This window comes from Filicampus tigris, chromosome 16, assembly GCF_054856515.1.
Source record: "Filicampus tigris isolate MCC_2025a chromosome 16, RoL_Ftig_1.0, whole genome shotgun sequence".
Classification (NCBI taxonomy): domain Eukaryota; kingdom Metazoa; phylum Chordata; class Actinopteri; order Syngnathiformes; family Syngnathidae; genus Filicampus; species Filicampus tigris.
Genome location: NC_141232.1, coordinates 12,764,021 through 12,789,008, shown reverse-complemented (window position 1 = coordinate 12,789,008; position 24,988 = coordinate 12,764,021). Strand labels below are relative to the sequence as shown.

Here is a 24,988-nt window from a genome sequence, read left to right as displayed (position 1 = left end):
GAGGGAGACTTGAGGTGGAGGTGCGAAGCCGTGATTGTGAAGCTCAGATGCAGTCACAAGTATGGATTCCTTTGCATGCATGCCACATACTGTACATGCATATGTACTGCACATGAAATGATAGTATTTATTTGCACAAAGGCCAGAGATGTGGGTATTTCTTACTAAATCCTTGGGCTGGATTTGTTCTTGAATATTTACTGTAACAGATATTTCTTTTGGGGGGGGGGAATTAGTTTTGAACGTGACCAATTGAAAAATTAGAACCATCCATCCATCCATTATCTATACCGCTTATCCTCACATTATACCCCAAATCTGGTACATTGCAATCAGATTGCTTATGCAAAGCGCCATGCAGTGTCTAAAAGAGGGCAGCATTTCATTGCCCACATCAAGAATAAGGAGTACAACAATATTCATGTGGTGATTGGTGAAACACAAACCAAGAGAGTAAATGTTAATTGTCAGTTAAGGAGATGAAAATGCCCGTAACTACACAAGGGATGTTATAGGCGTACACAACACCCTAATACTTTCCTACATTTGTTTACATAAAATATGAATCACTATGAAGATGAATTTCTATTAGGTAGTCCAGGGTCATGTATATGATTGTGCTGTTGTGCTGATAAAAGTATTGGAACTGGATTTCTTTGCATTATTAGCTGGCATGCTCGAACAGGCAAGACAAGGTAATAAAACAATATGGAAAAGGATAACACATTAAATGCAGAAAAGTATTTTTTTAGGGGTGTACTGAGTTGGCCTATGGCGGTGAAAAAAAAAAAAAGAGTAGAAGTCATAACAGAACACTAAACAGATGCACCAGTAGTGCTCCATCTGGAATCATTTCAAGGCGAAATCAAATGAAAATAAATAATATAATTCACAAAGTTTCCAGTTATGCAGTCCCCAGGTAAGGAATATGATTGCTTCAAATTATCTTATCTCAAATTTAAATTATGTCATGGAAGCATTTTACTCATAATCATGTCATCTGTCCAGCATTGAATCTATTAAATGTGTACCCAAGCCAACAATGAGAGGATAATTAGAAACAAAAAATAATCAATGGGTTATAATCTTCTACTCCCACATGGAAGATATGTAACATGCTTATGTCTCTCCTGTTGCAGATTGTACAACTTAATGGCCATTTTCTTTGGAGTAGAGCTCCTACAAAATAATTCATCGACCAGTGGGAAATTAACCAGACAAATTCATTTGAGATAGCTGTCATGGACAGTTTGAGAAAAAAGACCCAAATGCAAGACTCAAATGCAAAAAACAATTCTAAAAACACACTGTTTAATAAACAGGCTGGATTTGGTACACGGGTACGAAGCGAAGGCAACGGTATCCAAAAACGTGAGGCAAAAAGACAAGACTGTGATTGTCTGATTGTCCATCCTTATCCCTAAACCCCTCATTCACTAGACTTCCTGCTCACAATGTTGTCTATATTAACCTGTATAGCTCACTATTTTTCCAAGTGCATTGTGGGTCATTTGGAGTGCACTACAATTTTTTTCTCTCTGGACATTCGGACACCCCTACAAAATGGGTTTAGTCATGATCCCTATATAGGGCACTATATAGGGCATTGTGTGGACATTTCAGACACAGCCAAAGTCAATGCTTACATGACGACAAAGTACAAAGAAACTAGCAACAAGACAGAAGAGACAAGAGAGGTAATCGGGGAGAACGAGGCACAGGTGAGGAAGGCATAATCAGCGGAAGGTGTCACATTTTAATGGAGAAAACAGCCATTCTGTGTTTCTTTGCTGTGCTGACCACCTTGAATATTAAATGGAATGTTTTTACTGATGACAGATGATAAATATGTAAATTCGCAGAACCAAGTCTGACTGGTACACAAAGGCAAAAAAAAAAAAAAGAGTGGCTGAATTTGCTTTCTAATTGCTCTGACATTAATGCAAAAGATCAATGCAATGCTTGGGACTATTAGCATTAAGGAAGCAAGCATGTTTTGTGGTCTACCCATTATTACAAGCTGGGAGAAACATACTGTTAACAGGAGACTCAAGGAGTCCGAGGCACAAGGAAGACATTATGGAGGGACACTGTTGTAAGTACTGTACCATATTTTTCAGACTGTAAGACAGGGGTCTTCAATCCTGTCCCCCGGGGGCCGGTGTCCTACCTGTTTTCTATCTGTCCCTGCTGCAGCACACACCTGATTCAAATGATCAGGATCGTTATCCAGCTTCTGCAGACCTTTGGTGAATTTCTGTAGCAGGGAGGGATGGAAAACAAGCAGGACACCGGCCCCCGAGAAACAGGATTGAACACTCCTGCTATAAGACGTGCTTGAAATCATTTCATTTTCTCAAAAATTGGCAATGTGCCTTATGTATCGAAGTCGGCTTTTCAGTTCATCTTTAATTCAAATTCCTACCTATTTACTTTAACATTCACATTCTCATTCGCATCCAAACGGTGGCACGCCTACATGTTTTTGTCATACCTGAACTAGAACTACTTCCGGCTTTCGTGTCTAAGAATCATGGGAAATGTAGTCGTAATAGCCGAATGCTGCGGTCAGACTAAAAACGAGCTGAGCGTTTTTGGGGCCGCGTTACAATGTGGGACAATATCATTGTGGTCTGTGGGACCAAGAGGTAAACAAAGTAAACCTTAAGTTAAATTCTTTCCTATTTACTTTCACTTTCAGTCCTACTAGACTGAAAGCATGATGAGCAGTTCTGGAAAATGTCTAGGCAGTGTTCCACACTGATATATTTTTAATTATCTCGTTTATTCGCATCTGCTATTCCTCAATCAGTGCCATCAATATCACGCTCAGCAAGGCTTCATTCAGTAACTAAACTGCAATCACACACACCAATATTCTGCCTCCTTTTTGTTTTTCAACCACAATTTCTACAAGTATCAAATCTGCTATTAACTACTACTTATAATTTTCACACGCACGAGTGTCTAATGTTGCTCTTTGAGTTCATTTCACTCTATTTGAGGCAAGTATATGTTCTGTAGTAATGGTGGGCTGCAAGCATACCAGTAAAGTGGTCCCTCTCATCACCTCCTCTTGCTCATTCCAAACATAACTCCAAAACATTCCACTGAATTATTCATCGAGCTGATCCTCATGGGAGGATCCAGCCACATGTCTGCACCGACAATCAATGCTGCAGGATCAGGGTGGAGCAGTGTGCTTTAATAGCTAAATATACTGTGGTGCAGTGGATGGGAATTGTTGTCCTACAGTATTCTATTTTGAGTATGATAAATAAGATTCAGAGGGCAAAATTATCCTTATCAAAATTTTAAGAAATACTAAATGTATTGCAAGCATGCCACGCTCCTTAAATTTGTAACTAAACTTACCTGTGGTAAAGTGAATGTTTTTTAAATGTATTTATTTACCAAAGGGTGGGCTATTAAGTTGAGTGTGCCAATAATTTTGTCGAGTCCATTTTGGGAGTTCTGTATGGAATGATACGATTTGGCTTTTTTTTCCTCTGCTTATTTTTGTGTTATTCCAACACCTACAAAATTAATGAAGATAAATACTGATTAATTTGTACTTGCTACAGTTTTCTGGGAGAAGTGGACAATCTAAAAACAGTTGGGTTAAAAATAAAACAAATTGACCCAATTAGTGGATCGGTCCATTTTTGACCAAAAATTGTGGTATTTTTAACTCAACTGTTTTAAGGTGGATGCATAAATATTTTTTTATTGTCCATCACAGGAATGGGAATTGCAAAGTAACCACATCACAATAACCATATTATACCCAAAAAATGATATTTTGAAAAATATTCTTGCTGCAGATTATGCATATAAAATGCTTAATTTACATTAAATATTGTCTGATTCTTGATTGTGATTCTTTTATGGAAACATGAAATGGTAAATGTCCAAGTGGACTTAAGCTTCAGGACAAGTACAGAAAGAAACAAGTCACGAGTCTCTAGTTGATGTTTCTCACTGCTTTCAAAGGTAAATAAACGTAAACTAACATAATTCCATTAATTTTGTACATTCATATACAAGCATTAAGTGTGCAAGTTGTTAAGTGTGCAATGACATATACTTGAACATCTGACAGCAACAAATCAATAATGGATGCTGATGTATCAATACTGCACCGTAAGAGATGACGATGCAATATATTTCACTATTGATGTTTCACCCCTCATCCATCATTGTATGCTATTTATCCATATTTCATTGGATGTTATTGAGGCTGCAAAAATGATCCTCCTCCTTCAAAAATATTATTCTTTTATAATACTTGCCGGACATATTTGTACTACAAAATTATAAGTTACGGATGTCACGATCTTCAGATGGCTAAAATAGTTCGGTGGATGGTAAATTAGAGCAGAACTCCATCAGCTTGCATTTGATATACCAAAACATAACAACAGACACAGAAGCACAGAAACACAACTGTGTACCTGTTTGTTTGTGTCTGTCTCCATTCTGTTTGTCCTTTGTGTGTCTACTCAGTGAGTGTGTGCTCTAATGTGGTATTGTTTGTGAGGGAAAACAGTGTGTTACTTTTGTGTGGTGCTGCAGCCTGATAGCAAACGGGCTGTTTAAATATAGTTATAGGTCTGGTTCGCACAAATATACTCACTCCCTCACATTGACTATGAAGACCTTATTGATGAAAGCATATTTCAAATATTGGCCTGGCTTGCAAGCTGCCAATAACTTTCTCTTATCTTCCAGAAAAACAACATTTAAAGGGGGACATATTAAGGACAATTAAGTGTTTAATTGTAAATAAATGAATGGGATGCTGGCACTTACTGTATTCACCCATCAAGCGTGGAGCTAAGAAAAACTTTACTTGGTTATTACGCTTTGGTTATCTGTCTGTTTTTCCCCCCAAAACATATCTGAGAGTGATCCATACTGATTTAACAAAACATCAGCTGTACTAGCAATTGGCTCATTAGTATATGAGGTGGGGGGAACTCTGGCTAATATGCATGAGATCCTAGGAGAGTTTTCATGAAATCATGTCACAGACACCGGGAAACTGTTGTAAATTGTGAAAAAGGCACAATATGTCTCCTTAAAAGTTTCAAAAGGAAACAAGAAAACGACAACGCCTGTGAAGTGAGGAAACAGTTTCTCAGCAGCGATACCACAAATAAACTCAACTAAGGATGGATATAATTATCAATCAGTCAATTATCTTAATTCTGTCAAACAGATTGTTCGTTAATGAGTCTTAAAGCAAATGGGACACAATGGGGTGTTTAATTGGTTGCAATCAGCATAAACTGGGCTGATGCTACCTCAACTAACCCAAGGTCTCAACTCAACTCACCTTTATTTATAGAGCACGTTAACAACAGCCACAGCTGTAACAAAGTGATGAGCATAAAACAAAAACAACTCACAGGCCTCACATAACATTTTTATTTAAACCATATCCTACTAGTGCATGGAATTGTCCATGTACTAGGACCCTCTTTGTCCTAAATTGTACACAATTGTACAGTATGGTATAAATTTCTTAGTAGTGACATTTTTCCACGACTGTAAGACATGTCTGCGCAAGAGTAGAATGAGGAGGGTGCACTAGCACACCCACTACATCACGGGTCAACAACCTTTTTGAAGCTGAGAGCTACTTCTTGGGAACTGATTCATGCAAAGGGCTACCAGTTTGATACACGCTCCTGATATAAGAAATGTATTGAAATTTATTTCAATAATTGTATTAGGGCCTGACCTATTTATAATCAATAATCATCCAATATATATATAAAGTTGAATAAAAAATTGAATGTGTATATATATATATATAGGATACAGAATTTTATTTATTTATTTTTGTACATATTAACACACGAAAAGAAAAGATAAAGATATTTATGTACAAACACCTGCCCCACCAAAATAGGCAGAAAATCATCAAATTTTTGCATTTTTTTTTCTCTGTCGTAAAGTTGAACAAATACTAAAGGACTAAGTAAGCAAAAATAAGTTATTCATTTATTTTTTTTATTAATCGGCTGATTAATTGGTTATTGGAATTTTACTCTGCCAAATATTGGTAACAGCATCAGGCTAAAAGTCCATATGAGTCAGGCTGTAGTTTTTATTATATGCTATGATTAGCAATTGATGGTATTCATTTATGCGAATGATAATGTTGATAAGTTCTCGTAATATTTAGGAAAACATAAATATCTATAATGAAACATTTTATTTCTATGAATATCAGACGGGGTTCACATTTTCAAATATTCACAACTACAACTTTCCTGGGAAATCACAATTGTCCCATCACTGTTGAGCTATTTTTAGAACAGGCCCGTGGACTACTCATGTGGCCCTTGGGGGCTACCTGGCGCCCCCGAGGGCACCATGTGTTGTTTCTAGTAAGGCATTCCAAATATATGCTTTTAGGTTGATCGAAAAGTTAAAATTGTCAATAAGAGTGAATGAGTGGTTATTTGTCTATATGTGCCCCGTGATTGCCTGGTTGTGGGTGTTCCCCTCCTCTCACCCAAAGTCAACTGTGATAGGCTCAAACTCTTGCGCGACCCTAATGAAGACAAGTGCTATAGATGATTAGATGGCTGGATGTATCTGAGTGCACTGATGGAACAAACATATTTCAAGAATACAAGCAGAACAATGAGTCCAAGTTTGCCAAAGAAAAAAAAAAATAAAGTGGATTAGTTGCTTGGGGTTTGAGATGTGCTTGGTAAATGTAGCCAACATCAGCATCCTAAAAGTCTAAAGCATCCACAATTCATCTCTTGGCCATAAAATAGATTGAGTGAGTGGTCAAACCAACATCGGAGCTGAGGAAGACAATTGTGGATTCGAAAATTTAGGAGGGAAGCATCCCGCTGACTCTAGGGCACATTTGCAGCTCGCATATTTGCTGCAACACAAAATATGGACATAATTACTTGCCTGATCACATTTATTATAGTTTGTCCATGATGCCATCAGCTCAAGCTGGCAAAGGTTGACTAGGGGCAGGTGAAAATGAATTCATTATCACTCTTATCAGTTCCCAACACTAGCCTACATTCAGTCTCTGGGCAACAAGCTGTGCAAGCAACGGCAGACACGCACTAGTAATCCACTTAACAAAGCTCTCGCTGCTGGCTGGGGGTCCACACTATTGAATCTTTTTTTCAGTTTTTTTCATTCATTTATCTGTCAGCCCTCAAATTTAGCAAGAATTTACAACAAAATGTCCACCCAATAACACCTGCATCACTTTATCTGCGTGAGATGAATATGAACGTACCGGGGATAGCATAATAAAGTAAGTAATTGTTCAATTTAATTATCCCCATCCAAAAAAATATCCATCCATCCATTATCTGTACCGCTTCTCCTCACAAGGGTCGCGGGGCGTGCTGGAGCCTATCCCAGCTGTCTTTGGGCAGTAGGCAGGGGACACCCTGAATTGGTTGCCAGCCAATCGCAGGGCACACAGAGACAAACATCCGCACTCACAATCACACCTAGGGGCAATTTAGAGAGTCCAATCAACTTACCATGCCTGTTTTTGGAATGTGGGAGGAAACCGGAGTGCCCGGAGAAAACCCACGCAGGCACGGGGAGAACATGCAAACTCCACACAGGGAGGCCGGAGCCGGGATCGAACCCACAACCTCTGAACTGTGAGGCGGACGTGCTAACCAGTCGACCACCGTGCCGCCCCAAAAAAATATAACACATATTATTAATAATTCTTTCAATTGTCAGCTGGGATCGGCTCCAGTTCAGGCTCCAAACCCAGTGAGAAGAAGCAGAAAATGAAATGGATGGATACTTTTGCTGAGAATCTGTACCAAGCAACATGGTAAGATCTCTATATGAATAGCTTGAAAGACTAAGACTATTATTAACCCTTAGCAGTGTTTACATGCCTTTAGGTGCTTTACTGTTGTCTAATCTGATGGTTTATGAGACCCTGGTGGACTTAATGCAAGCATGGTCACTTCAGCTGGAATCTGGCCATCATCCACACTCACCTTAAAATGCCAGCGGGGTACACTGATTATCACGGATTCAATCATAAAGTGTGAATCAATAACAGTTACAGAAGGAGAATTGAGTATTCCGTAATATTTCTGCACACATGCTTGCCGGTAAAAAGCAGACAAACAAGAAATGATTCATTGCCGTTTTTACCTGTCTTCCATCAAATTTGAAAACTGATTTATAGGCTTTCCTTCAGTGAGGAAATGTATTATTCCAAGCAAGTAAGCCTTGGAAAGATGACGGCTCCTGAGGAGCAGCTGACTTGGCAACAGGGAATTGTTGTTTGACTTTAATTTATAACCAGAAGAAGATTGGTCGTTACCTGAGCCCTGAGCAACTGTGATGTTATTTTCAGTTGACAGAAGTGACAAAATGGCCACCCCCAGAGATGGCTAAAAATGGGTGGATTAACTCTTATTATTCCACAAACGCAATATTAATCAGAATGCCTTGTTTTAACTAGTGTTGGGGATCCCGTTTAATAATAGATGCTGAATTTTTTTTTCCCCCCCTCATAAAAAAGAAGAATGAAGGACGACGAAAGGGTACCCACGCTGCAGATGGATGATGAATAACGGATGCTTAATTTTTAGTGAAATGCCCAGCTCTGCATTTTAGCATGCAGAAATTTAAATTAATCAACAATGTGAGTGGCTAGCATGACCATACTTGACTATAGAAATCAATTTATAAAAGCAATCGACCGATACTTTACTTTTAAAATGCGCCACCAGTGGAATTGGTTTTGTGACTGACTGGCAAGCCACAGTATGCCCAGCAACAGCACGTACGAAAACAAAGTGGGGGGATGCCACCGGGTGTGTGTGCGTACGTGCGTTAGTGCTTGTGTGTGTCAGCGGTGGCTGCTAGCCATTTTGACTCACACTGGATGACCATCATCTCTTTCCACAAACATACACACTGAAATATATTAGCTGACTTCCACTTACATAAACATTCTTTTCAGAATTCTTTTTCAAAAGGTACTTGAATATACAAAAAATAAGCAAAATTATACAAACAAAATTCAGTTGAAATGCAAATGTGAATTAATACATATATGTGTAGTCGAAGTTAAGATGTTGCCTCTTGGTTTTGCTTTCAGGCTTTGTACATTTTAAAAGACGTGTTTCAATGAATTGATGATGGTATCGAGCTCATGTTGATGCTGTACCACAACCAAGCTGTCGGGTTGTTCTGACACGGCAAAGTCGCAATCTTATGTTCTGCAGGAAGAAAGATAACCCACCCAGTCTTACCTTAAATATACTCTATATTGCGCATGACTATTTTAATAAGACTTCTTCGGAGCAGCATATAAGACAAGAAGGGATGTCTGTGCATTTTAATGGGTGACGACAAAATTTAACATCAGCAAATCAATTGACTGAGTTCACTTATCACTGTCATTGTTTCTAGCGTATGCAGCATGCAGGTGTGATATGTAAGGAATTGCCATGATTCATGTTTAATTTTCTAAAATTGGAAAAGGCATGCAAGTTTGCTGTATAATGCTAACACTATTAGCACCTTGTGGGACACAGATAGGATGCAGGTTTTTAAAACCTCACATACTTTGGCGAGTGACAATGAATCAGGGAGGGAAGACCAATAGTCGTTTAAAGAGCAGGAAACCATGTTTGGTTTATTAAAGTTGAAATGGACACGATGCCTCAATATCAGGAGGTAAAAGTTAACCCTGTGCCAATTACCTGAGGGATGAACTACCTTAACACTAGGTAGGATGAGGCTAATACAACACAACTGGGATGGATTTAAAATGGAACCAAAGAGACTAATCATCCTCGGTTCTGCCATTAGCCGGTGTAAGCTACACTAAAATATGTTTGAATGACATAAGCAAGCCCGAGCCCTAGCATCTACACCAGAGGTCTCCAAGTCCGGTCCTCATGAGCCCCTATCCAGCCTGTTTTACGTATATGTTACCCTGTTCCTCGCACCTGATTCAAATGATCAGGATCATTATCGAGCTTATGCAAAGCTTGCTGGTGAGTTGATCCTTTGAGTCAGGTGTGTTGGAACAGGGTATCAACAGGCTGGATAGGGGCTCACGAAGACTGGACCTGGAGACCCCTAATCTAAAAAATTAAATCATTTCAAGCCATAGGCAATTGTCTGTACCACTTATCCTTACTATGGTCACGAAGACTATCATACAGACAATGTACAGTTTTGAATTTCTCTAGCATGCATCATTTCGGAATAATGGTATGACGCCGTAATACCTGTAGAAAACTCATACAAACATGGTAAGCACATGCAAATCCCAGACAGGAGGGCCCAGAGCCAAGATTTGAAACCAGAACCCCACTGGACTGTTTTGTTGAAGACAGTATACCTAACCATAATATCTCAATCATTAGACCAATTTGACCCAAAAATATACAACTGACAATGCAAGCTTGACCTGCTTTTTGCATGAAACCATCAACATGCTACAAGAGCCAACTATGTAGTCTATCCATAAGAAAACAACCACCATGCCATAATAATACCATTCTGAATAATACACACAGCTTGTATTGAGATATCCTGTTACCTGACAGCACATAAGGTAAACATGGGCTAAAGTCTTTGCACAACTACGCCCCTCAAACGCGTTTCCTGTGCTCGTGAAACGACTGCAGAATGAAGACAATAGTCTGAACAATATTGTCAGCATATTATCAGACGGCCTTACAACACACTGCAAGACATTATCGAGGTACACACACACTAGAATGATGCACACCGTTATATTAGATGCGCCGCCAGTGGAAGGGGAGTTTATTATCAGTGACCGCTTTTTACGCAGCAGCGTCGGCTCAAGGGCAAGCAGCACCCGGGATTAAGCAGCCACACTCCTGCTTTGACGGGGTTCTGCTGAATTTTGACTGATTATACACGCGTGGCGAATATGTCTCGCACATCGCAAGCACGCGTGTGAGGCTGCAGCATCGAGACAAATTAAATAAATAAATACAAATACCACTCGCTATGACATTCGGTTGGCTGCATTCAAGATAGTCGGCGCGAGCTATAGTCCGACATTTTGCTGCCTATTTTTTTGATCTAGAAACCACGAAGGAAGCGTTCGTTCGTCTAAAAACGCCATATATAACAATATAATGTTGGTTTTTCTTACCCGGGCCGCCATTTTCACGGTTTGTGGTGGATCAGTGATGCAGTAGTAGTGGTCGGAACAGGTTCATAGGAGAGGGGGACATAAGCAGGGAGGCTTGTCAGCAGATGGCTTTATAAGACGTAGCGCACTCTTCTCCGATTGGCTGAATCAACCGGAAGCTTGCACACTGGGTTTGTGTCACATTAGCTCACGTGCACTGGTACAGCCTACTTGATCGGGTTTGTATGACGTGGAAACACACTCACGTGTGCAGGTCAAACGCGTATTTTAAAATAAATACACAAATAAATAAAGCAGGGGAATAAACGTGTTTTCAAATGCATAACACTACGAATACTTTGTTGAAAAGTGGCCTGATTCAAGCAGCTACATTTAGATATAGAACGTGAAATAAAACATGACAATGCTCATGCTTACGGCGGTCGATCGCAATATATTTGAATTTGTTGTGCTATGTGTCATTTTTTTAAATTTATTTTTATTCCCTTTGAATATGTTTATGTTGCATGTTAATAATCGACGTCAGTCACAGTGGCTGCATCAGCACCACGGACAGCAACGCGATTTCAACACTCGTCCATGTGTCTTGAAGCGTTTTGTTTTATTTATGTATCAAATAGCCTATGCCTTGTTGTTAATAGATTCAGGCTCATTGGAGAATTGGAGGAACATTTAGACACCAACATTTATATTTAATTTTGTGTTGTTTTCAAGAAAGACCGACACATTGATTCATCCAGATCAAGCATCAAAGTAACACTTTTATGAGATATTTATTGTCTGTTGTGTAGAGTCAACCTCCGCTATCGACCCGTGAATAGCGAAAATTTGCGTGTAATTTACGATGAACACCGAAATCCTCCAACCTCCCCCCAAAATCTAAACACATAACAAAAAAAAATCTATAAATGTGCAAATCAGCGGCTGCCGAACCACAAGTATGCAGGGGTTAACTGTAAGTAACAGGGTTGTAAATCCATTCTGGTATTGTATATTTTTCTTGTAAGTATAATACTTCACTTGGGTCTGAGTTTGATTTGTCATGGCTGCTGAGTCATGAAGCTCACTTTTTCCTCTAGATGGCTAAAAAGGTTTCAGTAACAGTGTTACAAGTTGTTACAGCTGTAGCTGTTATTAATGTGCTATATAAATAGCTGTATTGTATTGAATTAAACATAAAGGTGATACCAAATAGTTTTTTTTTTATTTTAAAAAAAGAGGGATTTTCGGTTTTTTTTTTTGTTTTGTTTTTTTTTTAGCATTTTTTAACTTTCCCAGTCTTTTGTTGTCCCTGTCCCTGCAGCTCTTTTGAGATGTGTTGCTGGGATCACATTAAATTGTTCATCTGTTTAAACATTATTTTGTCTTTATTGTATTCAATTTAATATAGATTGAAAATAATTTCCAAATAATTGTATTCTGTTTTTATTTCCATTTTACACAAGGTTCTAATTGAATTAGAATTGGGGTTTGTAAAAGTCAGCTGGGATAGGCTGGATGGATAGATGACTGTTCTTGTATACTTAAAATATAACAAATACAGTAGATTATGAACACACAGTATTAAATGAGTACAAACCAAATTACTTGTAAATTTTTTTATACAAAGTACCTGTAACAGATGATCCCTTTGTTCTTTCTTGCATACATATTCATACATCCACATAGTAACAGACTGCAGCATCAGTATTCTAGTAACACTAGTAGCCTTAAACTTGAACAAAGATTCTTGTTGCACAATATGGTTCACAAATGGAAGAAAAAAAAACATTGTCTATCATCATCATTACACAATAGTTTTTGTCTTGTACATGTTGCAAGATAAAATATGGCACATATTTGATGAAACGTGACTGGGAGGAGTGGGAGGGGCATCAACCAAGTCTTCTGTCCCAAGGGCAGTCCTCTCAGAAGATCCATCAGTGTCCTTGAAAGGTTGCCTTTCTTTGTGTCTTTCATCATTTAATTACTGGTTGGACCAAAGCAGGTGGAATCAGTTCGAAGAAAAAATAGCGAAGAAGTTCCTCAGCATTGTTTGCACATCACCATCAACTCTTTCCAATATCTGCATGGCACAAAATAATCATTTCTGTATGCATATGTGCTGGAGAACATTTCCAACTAGAGTAAGTGCCTGACACTTGACTCTAAATCCACAGCAGACCTGACTAGTCACCTGTCTGAATATATTTAAAAAGAAAAAGAATATGTTCAAGGTTGTATTCATTTGCTCTCCTATAAACCACAGCCATGCCATATGTGATCCAGCAAAGACAGCTTGTGTGAAGCCATTTGTAGACACTAACAGATTCGAGGCTAATAGTGGTGATGGTGTTCTCTCGCTTTTATGGTCACTGGGCTGCACCATTGACAGTAAATCCAACATTTCATTTGAAAAACGAACCTTGTGGAAATAATTCAAGCTTACGCCACTTGAGCACGTAGCTTCATTTTCTCACACCGTAGTTGAAATGCTGCTTTGCTTATTTACTGTTTCATTAGTGTGATATCACTGTATATGCTTTCACGTAACTCAATAGATATCCTATTTGCATATTTTCTATCATACAAGAATACTGCAGACAGCTCCAGACCAAGATATCAAACATCAAGAGAAATTAGGTCATTTCAAATTGAGGTGTAGAAAATCTTCACAAGATGTGGCTCTTATTTTATTACTATATTTCAAACTTTGAATGATAATGGAATAACTGTATAATGTAGAAAAATACTGATTCACATTTTCAATCCTTTTCGCTTTACCATTTCTAGTAGTCAGAATCGAATATATCAACAAACCTGCATTTATATAAATCTGCCCAATCTACTGTACTTTGTCTCATTATGTCACCTAAACTGCTGTGATTTAAAGAAATGCAACTTTCCATTCAATCCATCAGAAACCGGAGAGGAAGGTCATGTAAACAAGTGTGTTCATCATGGAGTCATTCTCATATGCATAATATGTCACATGGGGTCAGATTCTGGATCTGGGCTACATTGTCTTTACAGCATGGTCAATCCGTTATCACCAGAATACAAAATTAGAGCGAAAACATCCGTCACTTGCAATATGGAGAAAGCATTGATGGAAATGGGCATGGCATCCTGTGGTGTTTTTGTTTTTATACATGTCCATGTTCTTGTGAATAACCGCAGACAAAGCTGAATGCTTCAAATAGGGTTCAAATTTTGTAGATTAATGCACAGCAATCATCTGTCAAGATTTCCATTTGGGTCTCAACTTTTCATCGTTTACAAATTTCAAATGTGTTTCATTGAGATTACAGTGTCTTTGAGCAGGCTGATTTTTCTTCATGATTTCATATTGAATAGTGTATCTTGAGAGTTATATTACACAAGATGTTTTGTTTGAAAAATACATTTGTTTACATGTCAACGCTAATTGTAGTGATGGAAATAAATCCAGACGGGAATATTTTGTCTCTCCCTCAACATGATTATGTAGCCGGCCTTTTAACTGGAGTGATTATGAGCCTTACGCATGTAACATGATTCTTTATAAGTGTTCTCTCATTACCACAGAACCAAGCACAGCGAGAGCCCTTTTGAAATACTAATGTATGTGCAGCTCTTCAGCAGTGACGGGGCTATCGCAACATTTTCACACATTTTGTTCATTAGCAGGTCGAATAGCCACCAGATGTCGTAACCAGGAGTCTATTATTTGGACCTTGTGCTCTGCAAATGCCCAGTCAAAAGCAGCATGCCTATGAAACTATACAAGCACACATGCAATTTAATGAATGAGTGAAGTTCAGAGAGTGAATTTGTGCAGTTGATGTACGTTAGTGTCTGGAGCACAGACTGTATAAAAGGGATGCATCATGCAGAGCTGGGCATTTTGCTAAAAACTGAGGGTGCGTTATTCATCATTCGTCTGCAGTGTGTTCCGTCGTCCGTCATTCACCGTTTTTTTCCGGGGGAAAAAAATAGTACCCCTCTATAGGCCGGTCCGCCTCTAATTTTAAACGGCCGTCCGTCGGCGAGGCTGACTAAAATTTCACTCGCGCCCCCTCGCAGGAGGATGTTTGAACTGAAATAGTGATTCACTTTGGAAGCGCTCCACACGGCCATCAAAGGCTCACCGTGCAAAATAGACCAATGACGGACTGCAGACGAACGGACTAAGTATTCCGTCTATACTTAATCCGTCTATTCTAAAATGTTTCCCATCATTCCTCAACCATCAGCAAAACGGGCGTCCATCAGTGGCGGATAGACGGACCGGTCCGTCACATAGACGGAATGTCCAGTTCTGGCATCATGAAACAATAATGGCTTCACAGTTTGGCTATATTGTTATTGAGATGTACTACGGTGAATATAAGTATGCTATGGATTAGGCTTTTTACTTGCCCCAAAGCTTAATTGTTCGTGCACAAAAATGACAAAGCAACCTGACCGTCGCCCCTGCCACACACGCACACGCACACACACACAAAATGTTTGACTTGAATCTGCATCCACATCCAGTCTTTTATGCTGGCTATGTAGGCTAGAAATGGATACACATAGAATAAGGGCTAGTTTTGCTTTCAGTGCCAATAAAGTGGTGGCAGCATTTAGGAAAATTGGCTCACATTTCCACTTCAAACAAGTGTTAGCTGACGCTCAAACAGGCCAGTGGTTTACCTTACCTTTCACACTTTTCTATAACATTTTAAACCCTTTCTTTCCTGTTGTCATTCAAGACAGCACCAATATGGACCTATAGGGAGAAAGTGCAGGTGGATGGGGAGTTATCAAATAAAACCCCATTCCGGATATGCATTGGAGGATTCTATTGCATTCTGTTACGTTTTTTTTTTTTTGTAAACATTTACTGCTGGGTCGTTTTCTGACTAATGATGTGTGCTCTTGCTGTATAAATTCCAAGCAGCTTTGCCTATTAACAAATTTGTTTTTAAGAACTGTACCTTATAAATGGCGCCACCATTATTATATTCACTATGGATATGTATTTGGATCGTATGCTTTGAAAGTTTCAACAGCAGGCCTCAGAGCCAGTGTTGATGAGTGCAATAAGCCTATGCATGAGAATAGGAATAAGGTTAAGTGGAGTTGGCAGTAAGCAGGTGGTCATGTGCAATGACATACTGTATGATGTGAGCTCATGCAATGTGGTATCAATATCCTGTATCTTTTATGTTTATATTATTCGTCCTTACTTAGATAAATGAGTGTTGTCTGGCATTTCTAACCTTTTACCTGAAGAGAAAAACACTATCAGTGACTCTTCAACGGGATCACCAGCTGCCATTTTTTTCTCCTTCAAACAACATACGAGAAACAGCTTATGCATGACCTGAGCCTGTAACGTCTTTGCTAATATCAAATTTAGCAATCATTTTGGCCAGTTACACATAATAAAAAGTATGATTTTTACCTTGGATCTATTTAGGTATCAACCATCACAGAAGTCATCAGGGACAATTAGATTCACCAATCAGTTATGAGAGTAATCATAATAGTCAAAATAGGTTTAACACACAAGGCAAGATTTGTTTTTTGGTGCTTCCTCGTTCTTAATAAGCGACTCGTGAACAGTATCATAAAACATTAGAGACGCCAGACAACACCGTTGTTTCAAAGTAGCTTTAGACTGCATTACAGTATTCCACCTGTCCTCATCATATCAAATCCCGCAGTTCGCACATCCATCTTTTCTTCCCCCCACCTTTTCACGTCCTTTTATCGGTCAAGGCCTATAAAGAGTTTGGTCTTCTCCTCTTCTTTCTTGCTCTCATTCTTCAGGTCGGCAAACACCTGGGTGAAGAAGTGCGGGTCGGTGTTGATCTGGAGCATCTTGCCGCTCATGCGGTTGATGATCTCCAGGCAGCGGTCCCAAAAGGCCTCCTTCTCGGCCTCGACCAAGAAGGGCTTCAACGGGTAGGAGATCTCGTTGCCCATGTAGGAGTAGGACAGGTAGAGGCATGTGAGCAGCGAGGCCTGCAGCTCGCGCTCCGAGGCCACCTCGGCGGAGACCACGTCGCGGCACAACATGTAGAGGAAGACCACGTTGGCCGGAGTGATGAAGCCCTGATCCTGCCAACCCTGAAGGAGGAGGGAGCGGTCGACGCTGCGCAGCCACAGCACGGGATCGGTCGGCGAGAGACGCTTCAGGCGGTAGCAACGGCGGCACAGGAATTCGCCCAGGCTGCGCATCAGCTCGCTGGTGGAGGCCTGAGGGGTCAGATAAGGACAGGGGGAAAGGGAATTCAACAATTTAGAAATGGGTATGTGATAAATAAAACACATTGTGTTCGCCGGAGAAAAGGTAACACACAAATTATCATAATTATCCTCATACTTATTCACATTTGCCCCTGCAATTGATTCATATATTGCTAACAACTTCCTTGGATTTTACATCATAAGTAATGGAATATTGATGTATGGGCATATTTAAAGCGGAAGTCAACCCAGAAAAATTCATTGCAATAATATGTTCTCTGGGCCTTCACTAGTCTAAACAGGGCATTCAGATCAATTTTGCGTTTGTGGAGTAAGAGTTAATCCGCCCGTTTTTAGCCATCTCAGGGTACAGCCATTTTGTCGCTTCTGTCGACTGAAAATGACATCACAGTTGCTCAGGGCTCAGGTAATGACCAATCACGGCTCACCTGTTTTCTGAAGATGAGCCATGATTGGTTGTTATCTGAGCCCTGGGCAACTGTGATGTCATTTTCAGTCGACAGCAAGTGGCAAAATGTCCGCCACTTTAGATGGACAAAAATGGGTGTATTTTACTTCTTAACTCATAATCCATAAACGCAATATTAATCAGAATGCCGTGTTTTAACCAGTGGGCCTGCATAGAACATATTATTGAAAATAAATTTCGCGGATTGACTCCCCCTTTCAGTAAACAACTATTGTTCAATTTATGTTAAGGAATGATTTGGTGAAAACAATGTTTGTGATCCAGTCTGCTTTTAAAGTAATGAAACATTGCAATTTTCGTGCAGATTTTACAAATGAAAAGAAAAATTAAGTTTAGCAAAAAACATGAAGTAGATGCACCCGATTTTCTTTAGTGGGCCATATTAAGTGATACTGTGATCTGGTTGAAACTTGTGCTATAGAGGCTGTGAGAAGCACAAGGGTTATTTTTTTTTATTTTTTTTTTTTAGAAGCACCAGGTATGACACCAATGCCGTCTGACTGGACACATAATACATTCAAACTGCTGGGAAGTCATAAACATGCTGTTGGGAATTTATGACCTCAACACTTTACACTCAATGTGGAAAAAAAGCAAAGAAAAAAACATTTATAACTGTAATAAGATAATTATTTATTGATGTTATGCTTTGTTCCATATATTTGTTCCAAATACTACATGCCTTTCCTGATCCAAGGCTTGTGTTCTGTTGTATACATGACAACAGTTCTATTCACAGGCTTATTGTACCTTCTACCATCTTATGGAAGAGCATTGAATTGTTTTTGCCTGTCATGCTACGTTGCCGGCATAGATAAATAAAAGTAAATAAATACATTTCTCCCTAATCAAGTGAAATTGGATACATTTTCTCAGCGCACTGCGGTGTCATGGTACAGTGGTTGGGAATCACTGAAGTCTATCCATAAATATACATATTAAGTACATCAACGCACCATTTTCCATGAAGATCCGGTTCTGTTAAGCGGCGACATGTAATACACCCAGAACGCATGCGTGTGTAGTCTTATAGCATCTCTGTGGCCGTGGCAACGGATTGCTGTTTTGAGGTAGCAGCTTTTGCCTCCAATATTTTATGAATAAGTTATAGGACTGTTAAAAGTATCAGTCCCCACTCCGAGAATAAATTGTAATGCAAAAGCGTTACCTGAACAATGACACGCTTTGGTGTACCAACTGCAGTCGAGGGCTGGATCCCGGAGCCAGTTAGGGAATTCTTTTTGGCAGCGACAGTAGCTACGTTAATGAGGGTCTTGGAAGTGGGGAGGTGGGAGGAGGTAGTCAAGGTGGTGGCCGAGGGATCCTGGCCGGAAGAGTAAGATGAGAGATTTGCACAGGATTGGGACTTCTTCAGCTTCAAGCTGTTCGAAGCTGAATTCGAGGTGATGACGACATCGGCGTCAGGTGAGCATCCTTTCCCACCGTCGCCGCCGTCGGACTGCAGCTTCTTGGAACCCTTCCTCTTCGCTGATACGGCCACGATTCGTTTCCATGGCAGCACACTGATGATGGAGGGGCGTTTGAGGGATTTGGCAGCAGCTGCTGCAGCATCTTTAGCGTTCTTGCTGTTCTGGACTGCCGTGTAGTGACCCACTGTTGCGGGGCCATCTTCGAACAAGGCTGCCTTGCGGTAGCTGGGCGAGAGGGACAGCACTGTACCCATAATGCCTGGCGAGGGTCAGCAGAGTGACAGAGCACTGGTGGTGTGGAGCAGTGAGGGGAAACCTCCGTGTTTGGAAAAGAACCAAAGTGTCTCGCCTCAGTGAATCTGTGAAGAAAGAATTCTTATTATAAGACATTTACAATGCAGACAATAAATATAAATACATGTGAAAACACTCACAAAAGAGCAATCCGATATTTTCCCCTCTGAGCTGTGAAATCCCAATATTTAGCTCAGATTGGCTCCCGACAGTGGATAGCTGTTTCCACTGGTATTCATGCTCTCATAGTTACCATGACAACTGAGCAACCTCCAGCCCCACCAGAATAATCAAGTAAAAAGAATACCCTACATGTTCTTTATTTAAATTACAACACCAAAGAGAATACTGTAATTCATGCCCTGTAATGTTTTATTTATATACAGTATTCTGTATATTCTTATTTGTGTATATTGTTAATGTAACTACACAGGGGTACTCCTGTACAGCCTATTCGTGTTTACCGCACAGTTCCACTTACTGTTAAACTCATGCTTTTACCCAAGGTTGGGTTCATTATTTTGACACACTAGATTGGGTTGAAGCTTGGATTTGAGTGGGGTGAAGCTACTCACCATTTTGGACAATTACTGTATATTGGGTACTGAAATTGAAATTAATTAAATTGAATAAAATGTGTATTATTTATGACCACAGTTACATTATAATGACAACCTAGTAATCCATTTCTTGTTAGATTTAACTCATCAGTATGGGTAGTTTTTCCCCCTTGTTGGATCAAAATCTTGACCCAGCGTGCTAAGTCAAATCCTTAACCCAATGCGCTGAATATAAAAGCCCAATATTGGTTCTGTCCTTTTTGGAACCAGTCCCAGGTTAGCTATTTCACCCAATTTGGGTTACTATTTAGACAGCAGTTTTAAGAGTGTTGGTGAATGTAAGTTTGAATGGTTAGCTGTCTCTGTTGGTCCCCTGTGATTGAATGGCGGACAATTCAGGGTGTAGTCCACCTTGATCCAAAAAATGGATGAATAGTTTGAGGTATTGGTCAAATTGTCACTTGTTATTAGAGATATTATGCTATTAGAGATTATTGGCGTTATGTTCTGAACATGAGGGAATTCATTCATAAAAACATCAGATAAGGTCACCGCTTCACCACTGAGAAAAAAAAGTCATGTGTTTGTTGATGAAATTCTAGTAAGCTTCCTCACTATCGCCGAGGTGTACTTGAGCAAGGCGCCAAATCACCCTCTGAATTTTGTGGTCTGGTAGAAATTTACCCCCCAAAATATCATAGAAATACTATATGCAGCATAAGCATTATATACATTTGGAACATTTTTCACATCCCTGACATGTTCGAAGAAACACAAGCATTTGCATCACTTTAGGGTATTAATAAGCATGTAATATAAAATAACATTCACAATTTTTCCTGTCATTTCCATCTAATAGTTGCTTCTTGACCAAGTTAATATTCACGTTAATTCAAAATGCGTGGTTAACTGCATGTAACACTTGGCTCAGCTCCACACAATGAAGATATAAAGTAAAAAGACATTTTATAGTCACTGAAGTCAAATGATTGCATTTCACTGGAGACCATGATAAGGCTAACCATAGACATTTTAGATGTGAATGAGCAACAGTCCTTAAGCCATTAGAATTTGTCAAAATGCACTGAGCAAACCACTATACCGCCAGTGAAGCTATTATTTTTTATGTAAATAGGACCTACTTATATGGCTGCATAATTGGATGGCATTCTGTCACAAGGACAGTGTATGTGCGTGGGTGAGGAGGTCAAATGTGAGTCTACTGTTTGATATAGATAAATAAATAAATGAATAAATAAAAAGATCACTGTGGAGTCAAGCTTCCATTCCAGTCAGTGACATGCAACTGTGAAAGGAAATGGTTGTCTGTCTGTCTGTGGTTGACTGGTGATCAGTCCAGGGTGGATGTTGTCTGCCTTTTGCCCAGGATAAACGTATAGAAAATGGATGCATGGATTTTTATGATTAAGCCGCATACAAGTGAAATCCATAAAACACATTCCCATTTGATTTTAATCCATTTGTACTTCAAGGTTGATGCGGTAGCCTATGCTATCTATCGTGGCTCAGTTTACCATAGCACAGGCCTGCATAGCTCATCGGTATTATATAAGAATCAAGCTCGGCCACGGACGCATGAGAAAGAAAATGTGCGCAAGCATCCATCTTAGCTTCAAAATGGAAGCCTTGAAAACAAGACACCCCCGCCTCCTCTTTTAGCACAATGCATGCAGAAGCATCACGTTGTGTCATACATACATAATATATAAGAATAGCTCCGCAATAATTTCATTTGAATTATTCATGTGCGTTTTTTTTTTGCGAGAAGAAATGTACACTTGCACCGTATGCGTACCTAAAAGAGTCTGAATTTTGTATTGCTGTTTTCATATTGTTGAATTAAAGGTCGATTATTGGGTGTATTGTTGCTTATGTTATTGAGCTGTTGCAATATGATGAAAAAGAAATCGTATTGCTTTCCTACCTGGTAACTATTGGACTCCTATTGCAAGATCCATGGAGCCTTGTGACCACCTTGCAGAAATCCCAGACCTTCTGTTCGCTTTTCACGCAACTCGCCGTGATCCAGTCCGTGAAAAGCCCCGACGCTACAGGCCCAAATTCTGTCTCGTCCCCTTGGGCTACTACTTCCCACCTATTTCATCTCTAAAACAAAATCTTAACGTTGTGCTCAAGGGAATGCAAATGCTCGAAACAGAACAGCGAGATGTGCTGGGATTTGGAAAATGTCGTCCATTGAGACCCGAAAATCTACACGTTCACGGTTATTAATGGCCTCAGATCATCACATCGCGTAGGGAGCGCAAAAGCGAAATGAAAATGTAAAATGTGGGCAAAAATGCGTAAAACACAAAGAAACAAGGAGAAAATGGCCTCTACAAATTCCCAAAATAAACATGAGTGTCTACCCTTGCAATCGTGGGAGAGAGAGAGAGAGAGAGAGAGAGAGAGAGAGAGAGAGAGAGAGAGAGAGAGAGAGAAACAGAGAGAGAGACAGAGAGACAGAGAGAGAGAGAGACTGCTTTGATGCGGGAGTGTACAGTTATTCGGGTTGGATGGAGGAGGCGAATGCCGCCTTTTGATTGGCTGCAGAGAGGATGCTGCTGCTGCTACCGCTGCTTCCGCCGCCGACTCATGTCTGTGTGGCAGCCTGGCGAATGAAGTAATTGGCAGTCCACTGGCTCCAGCCTATCACAACCCATTCGCTGTCCGAGGTGCTGACCCAGCCGATCAGATATATGCCACAATTGTTTTCATCCATCCATCCATCCATTATCTGTACCGCTTCTCCTCACAAGGGTCACGGGGCGTGCTGGAGCCTATCCCAGCTGTCTTCGGGCAGTAGGCGGGGGACACCCTGAACTGGTTGCCAGCCAATCGCAGGGCACACAGAGACAAACATCCGCACTCACAATCACACCTAGGGCCAATTTAGAGTATCCAATCAACTTACCATGCATGTTTATGGAATGTGGGAGGAAACCGGAGTGCCCGGAGAAAACCCACGCAGGCACGGGGAGAACATGCAAACTCCACACAGGGAGGCCGGAGCCGGGATCGAACCCACGACCTCTGAACTGTGAGGCGGACGTGCTAACCAGTCGACCACCGTGCCGTTCAATTGTTTTCAATTCAATTCAATTTATTCACATGTCAAATATTGCAGTTGCACATTTACCACCATAAAGGCAGTCTGAGGTTCTCCATACAATCACGTGAAAGAGACACGCCACAGAAGCTACTTAAAATTGGGGGGTTGCGGGACATTTTATTACATACCTAGACAAAAAACAAAGAAAGCAACAATGACAAAATAAATAAAATAATATCACAGGTCGCAAACAAAATCAAACATGATGCTAATCTAGTCAATAATTCAGTTCAGTTTTTACTTTCCTCTTAAAGATGGGGGGAAATTATTTTGAGGTGATGATCAAGATGGTTCCTGATCTGTGGGCCATAACACACAACACTTAAGATAGTTGTTTTAAGCCTTCGTTTCTTCCCCGTGATGACGTCTTTATTCCTGGTGTTGTGTCCAGAGAGGAGCTAACTGGAATAAACTCGCTGAGGTCAGGCTTCAAATTATTAATGACTTGATACATTAAACTTGGGTTATGGTAAATAGTGAGCTCTGGGAATCTCAATATTCCATGGTGATGAAGAGTGGGCATTATAGTCAGAACAGGTAAAAAATATGTACCACTTTCTTTTGCACAGCTTGGAGATTTTTTGTGAAGCCAGGAAAGATGTTGTACCAAATGGCATCGCAGTAATGCAGATTGGGTTCGAATACAGTATTGTATAATGTAAGGAGTATTGAAGGTGGAAGAAAATATCTCAAAATCATAAAGAGCCCACATATTTTGAGATTTTTTTTGCAAGAATATCAATATGAAGGAAAAATACAAAAATAAAATGTTTGTGATTCATCAAGCTAGGTTTATTCCCCAAAATTTGGTAGAACTTTCTTGTGTTATTGTCTGTCCATCAATTTTAATATGTATGTCTTTGGTATGACCTGTTTTTAGTAAGAGCAAAACAATTTATATCGTTACTGTCATGTGAAAAACACTTATCTCCATTTTTTTTTCATTTTCTTATTTTTACATAAATGGTGTTTCCACGTTACAGACATCACATTAATGTGAAAAATAAAAAAAGTTTCCAAAATTGGAGAGAAGTGTTTTTCACAGGACAACAACAAAATACTAGTTTTTTTTTTTTGGACATTCAAAGAGAGTCTGTTACATTAAACCATTTGTCAATTTCACAAAGTGTTTTAGAAGAAAATAATTCCACTTGCCACTTAGGAGTCACGTTCACAAAAACACAGACCAGTGGTTGTCAAAGTGTGGTAAGAGGACCACTAGTGGTATGCAGGCTATCTTGGTAGAATTACTGCCCAAGTACACTTTAGTTTGATTTAATTTGAAATGTTTAATGCATTTGTATTTAATATGTAAGAACTGTTAGTTTTTAAACATTTATTTAGGTGCAATTTGTATTTAACTTTTATGTGCAGTACATTTTAATTGGATTGTTATGTAACGTCATTGTGGTCATTGTGGTGGCTTTTGGAGAGCTATGTTTATATGTTGAATTTTTATTTGATTTATTTATTTTTTTCCAGATGGAACTTGGTATGAAATGTTTGAGAACCACTGCCTTGGACATATGGTCATCGTGGTCAAAAGGCAGAGTTTGAGGACCTCAATAAACTAGAATTTATTTATATCTGGACAAACGTTAAGTAAGGGAAATAGTTGTAATATTACAGGAATACAGTATACATTTGTTATATGACATTTGTAGATGACATAACAAAATAACATAACATAACATAACATAACATAACATA

At 39.6% G+C, this 24,988-nt stretch overlaps 2 protein-coding genes and 1 long non-coding RNA gene across 5 annotated transcripts in view; 1 reads left to right on the top strand and 2 right to left on the bottom strand.

Annotated features, from left to right (window-relative positions):
* Window positions 1-11,327, bottom strand: part of LOC147134805 (vesicle-fusing ATPase) — a 33,564-nt gene extending 22,237 nt beyond the window's left edge. The window contains exon 1 of one of the 3 annotated variants that reach the window (XM_086055072.1): window positions 11,174-11,327. In XM_086055072.1, the coding sequence (XP_085911198.1) occupies window positions 11,174-11,185 (12 nt within the window). In that variant the 5' untranslated portion in view covers window positions 11,186-11,327. The remainder of the gene's footprint in view (window positions 1-11,173) is intronic. The other 2 variants (XM_086055070.1, XM_086055071.1) reach the window with 2 other exon arrangements.
* Window positions 1,755-17,739, top strand: LOC147134804 (uncharacterized). Its single transcript, XR_015090070.1, has 3 exons — window positions 1,755-2,095; window positions 7,750-7,846; window positions 16,952-17,739. It is a non-coding gene; the product is annotated as an uncharacterized LOC147134804 (long non-coding RNA).
* Window positions 12,757-22,542, bottom strand: LOC147134803 (cyclin-dependent kinase 5 activator 1-like). Its single transcript, XM_086055073.1, has 3 exons — window positions 22,091-22,542; window positions 19,030-19,650; window positions 12,757-17,380 (listed from the first exon to the last, which is right to left on the bottom strand). Exons 2-3 carry the CDS (start codon window positions 19,543-19,545, stop codon window positions 16,889-16,891), a joined length of 1,008 nt encoding a protein of 335 aa, XP_085911199.1. The 5' UTR covers window positions 19,546-19,650; window positions 22,091-22,542; the 3' UTR covers window positions 12,757-16,888.
* Between the last annotated feature and the right edge of the window lie 2,446 nt (window positions 22,543-24,988).